The sequence below is a fragment of the Terrapene carolina genome, unplaced genomic scaffold (assembly GCF_002925995.2).
Source record: "Terrapene carolina triunguis isolate 2854851 unplaced genomic scaffold, T_m_triunguis-2.0 Scaffold28247, whole genome shotgun sequence".
NCBI lineage: Eukaryota > Metazoa > Chordata > Testudines > Emydidae > Terrapene > Terrapene triunguis.
The window spans coordinates 4,543-8,635 of NW_020692598.1; the positions used below are offsets into that span (position 1 = coordinate 4,543).

General features: G+C 45.1%; 1 protein-coding gene across 1 annotated transcript; it reads right to left on the reverse strand.

Moving 5' to 3' along the window:
- Positions 1-280: 280 nt before the first annotated feature.
- On the reverse strand, positions 281-3,835 carry SMIM7 (small integral membrane protein 7). The gene is made up of 5 exons (XM_024194261.3): positions 3,737-3,835; positions 3,580-3,621; positions 3,146-3,198; positions 2,245-2,335; positions 281-1,600 (listed from the first exon to the last, which is right to left on the reverse strand). Exons 1-5 carry the CDS (start codon positions 3,760-3,762, stop codon positions 1,585-1,587), a joined length of 228 nt encoding a protein of 75 aa, XP_024050029.1. The 5' UTR covers positions 3,763-3,835; the 3' UTR covers positions 281-1,584.
- Between the last annotated feature and the right edge of the window lie 258 nt (positions 3,836-4,093).

The window sequence follows — 4,093 nt, forward strand, 5'->3', positions numbered from 1 at the left end:
CACTGATTTAAGAAGTCTGATTACACTAAATTTGGTAACTATCTTAGATGTGTGCTATGAATCTAGAACATGCATATGGCATATTACATATCAACTGATAGAAACAGCTTATCATTTAATTGATATTTAAATTACAGAAGCTATAAAAACCTTAATTACATTTAGCACTTTTGCATGAAAGAAACGTGAATATTGTAACTGCTATTAACAAGATAGTGCACTAATAGCAAGTACTAAAATATGCAAGTACTAAAATATACAGTAACTCCCTTAGGCCTACATACAGTAACTCCCTTAGGCCTAAATTAAATGTTTACTTAAAAACTTGGAAAACCTGAAGAGAAAGAAAAAAAAGACTGAAGAATTAATTATTCTTAAAATTTTCTTTTCAGCCTGTTCTGATGTGTAGATTCTCATAATACTTGGAAGTTAGTTTAAGATCTCAAGACCTGTTACTTCTTTTGATGATGAATTTGTGTTTTTTTAACCCACAGATTCTTTGGAGCTTGTTCCTGAGCTGCTGGACCTTCTTTATTGGAATTTAATTGTATAAGTAACAGTGTCTGTATACTCATTCTCAGTTATTTCAACTTCAAGGACATTTATAACCAACTTGGGAAAGGCTTAATTCTGGTGGCCTCTACTCTACTAACTCCATAGCCACAAAATCTACCTGTCTCGGTAGGTAGATTCTCTAGAGCAGTTTGCAGGCAAATACTATCTTTGATATAGTGAACAACATTCTTTTCCTCTCCCCATAAGTTATTCCTTTATTGCGCAGCCCCTGACATCTAGATATTTAGAGTGCTACGCAGCTCTCTCTAGTCAGATACAAAACTGGCAATCATTAAAATTACAGCAATATAACATTGTTTTGCTTAGCTTTATAAAAATGCCTTACAAATGGCAAAATTGGTCTCAGACAAAAGAGCAGTGGCTCCTCAAATAGCCTATACTATGCTATAACAGACTAAGAGCAAGGAGTGACTGAAAGCAGAGATTCTTGTGACCATCAGATGTTGTTGTAGTTCTACAGTACACCAAGTATCATGTTGCTGGGCAGGCAACATCATTTAGAAGTTATTTATATATGCTAGAAAACTTGAACAATTTTGCTTTGAGCATCAAGGTTGGTAGGTCTAAAAGCTGACACTCCCATAGAGGCAAGCTAGAGGAGGGTGTACACATGGGTCAACGTGTTTGCTGTTAGTCCAATATTTATTGGGGTCTGTTGAAAAAAAGATATGAAAAAAGGTCCCAAGAGTCAGCCCACACTTTTGGTAACTATGGTCCAGGAGGGTCAGTTTGTGTGTCTAACAACCATGAAAGTGCTCCCCACCATTTAACAAGAAGCTACTTTCATTTACGTAATAATCACACCATTTTACAATCTGCCCAAGCATATGAATGCGTCCTATCCCTTTAACATTTAGGACCTTGTATAAAAGAACAGACCAAAATTCTTTGTTGGTATTTTGAAAACATTGCAGTCTTTTACTTTATGGAAAGGTCATGTTTCCAGCCGAAAGCCTCCTCCAAGTTACCAGATAAAGACTGCTCTCCAAACAGGTTTCTGGATGACTTTCAAGATCCAAATAACCTAGCAGATATAATAGAAAATACAAAAGTAGTTGAGAATTGGGTATAATTGTATACTAGTCATCCAATTAAATGTCACTACAGCCAGAAAAGACATTAATACATATCTGGGTAGAAATTCTGCTTTCCCATTCATTGGACCATATAGCTACACAGGTGAAAAGCTAAAAGATATTTTGCCAGCCTGTCTATTGAGACTGAGCATGAGGCTCAAATCCAGGGTTTTGAGAGGCAGCATGAAGGCATCTGCAAGGCCATAAAGCTGGCCTAGCTCAAGGGATTGGCTTTTCTGTGTGAGAGTTTGGTTTTTTTACATTCAAGACACTACTAATGTCATTTGCCTCGGTCTTCCAATATAACTGACATGTTTAAGCAACACATGGTAAGAAGCACTAGATTCAAGTTTGGATCTCTTATTGATGAACAGAGAAACTAAATTCATCATGCATTATGCGTTCCATTATCATTAAGTGACAAGGTCAGTGAACATCTCCTTGCAGATCAAAGTTGAAACAAATGAGGCTCAACAGCAGCCCAAAACAAAGGAAGACAGAGGGATCTGAAGAAGAGGAGTTAGGACCAAAACCAAGATGCCTAACTTCAGAAAAAAATTATAGCAATGAGCTCCAATCTGGTTCTACTTACACAATCATGCAAAACATCATGAAGATGTTCCACAAGGCAATGAAGATTCGAAAGTACCTGAGACTCAACAAGAACTCCCTGATATTGTCACCTAGAAAATCAAAGGAAAAACCCTTTAGCAAATACAGACACGCACATTTACACTTTATATTTTCAATATTAACTGAAGCATGTCATCAGCTGTTAGTTTAAAATAAAAACTGAATGTTACAAAGGACAAAACAAAAGAGAAATGGAGATTTTGGAGGGGATGGCCACCACCTAGTTCAGTGTGTCACTAACATGAACACCTACATAGGTCTAGAATGAACAGTGAAAACAAGGAAAAGAAACCAGCAGATAGGTCACATCTCATTGCAAAAAAAAGGAAAAGGACAGCTGTCATGGCCACATATTATAGTATGTGGTCTTCCCACCTCAATCACTCATCATAATGAGGATAAATGCATAGGGGCAACTTAAAGGCACAAACATTAATGAGGAAATCAACACATAAAGGCACCGAGTTCTTCTGCAGCATAGATGCCAGTGTCCAAAAATGCAGGAGGGAATGTACACTCTAAATCTTAGGACTCCTTCTCCAAGTCACAGTTCTAAGAGGAAGAGCAGTGCCTGCAAAGCCCCTAGGTAAATGTTGTTCAGTCAAGTTGTAAGCAGAGATTGGTGAGCCAGTTACTCTAGCTATAGATGGATCAGTGAACTCGTATTTGGGTGTCTCGGAAATGGGTTCATGTTAAGCACTTTTGTCTTAGAGGTTTCCCATATAGATTTGATTAATCAGAGGGAAGCCACCTATATGAACAAAGTGCTGCATTCACAGCTATCTGTGTAGTGCCCACGCTGAGGGAAACTACACACACTAAGAGTCCCAGATGAGGTGTTCACTCCTTGAGCCTATTACCTGTAGTTGGCTCCCTAGACTCTTCACCGAAGCCCTGGGTGTCTTTCTTCTTCCTGCAGGGACACAGGAGTTATTGCCACATTGCTCTGAGCAGAGATGCATTATCAGTACCAACCCTCGGCGGGAGGCCATAGGATTTGGGACCAGACAATTGATGTAGCAGGAGTTTGAACGTGGTGCCCTGGGGGACAGCACTCTGCCAGGAGTGACTGGGCGGGTGGAAACCCGGGGGGTGGGGGGCCAGCCACACGACAGGGAGCACATTACTTCCCATCTGCAGGAGGGGCAGCCACGGGCACCCGGGACGGACGGAGGGCGGGCGGGCAGCAGCGGCCCGGCGGGCGGGGGAGACGCGGGTACCCAGGAGGGCCCAGCGGCGCCCCGTTCAGCGGCTGGTTTCGGGGGCCCAGGCCCGCCCCTCACCCCGCACTCACAGCCTGAAGTTCAACACGGCGCCGGCGTTCATCAGCAGCGTCCTAAGGGGAGACAGAGAGCGGGTTAGAGCGCGCGCGAGCCGGGCCTGCTCCGGGGACTCCCGCCCGCTGCCCCCCGGCCCCGGGCCCGAGCCTTCCCCCTCGTCCCGCCCGGTACCCGCAGAGCAGCAGGTCCCCGATCATCGCGGCGGCGGCTTCCGGACCGGAACCGGAACCGGAAAGTGCCGGCGGCAGTTCCCTGCTTTTGCGGCTCCGCGCGCCCGGCGTCCAGGCTGCGCCGCGACCGCCGCGCTTGGCCGCCAGGGGGCGTTACAGGGGGCGGGGCCTGTCTGCTCGTGCGGGGACTCCCGGTAGGGTGCCCCTAGGGGGGAGTCGGTGCCACGGCCTTCCCTCGGGCTGGGCGGGCATAGAGCCCAGCGTCCCCCGTCCCGTCCCTGGGGATAGATCCCAGGAGTCCTGGTCCCACTGCCTTCCCTCGGGCTGGGCATAGAATTAGAGGAAGGAAGATGCACGT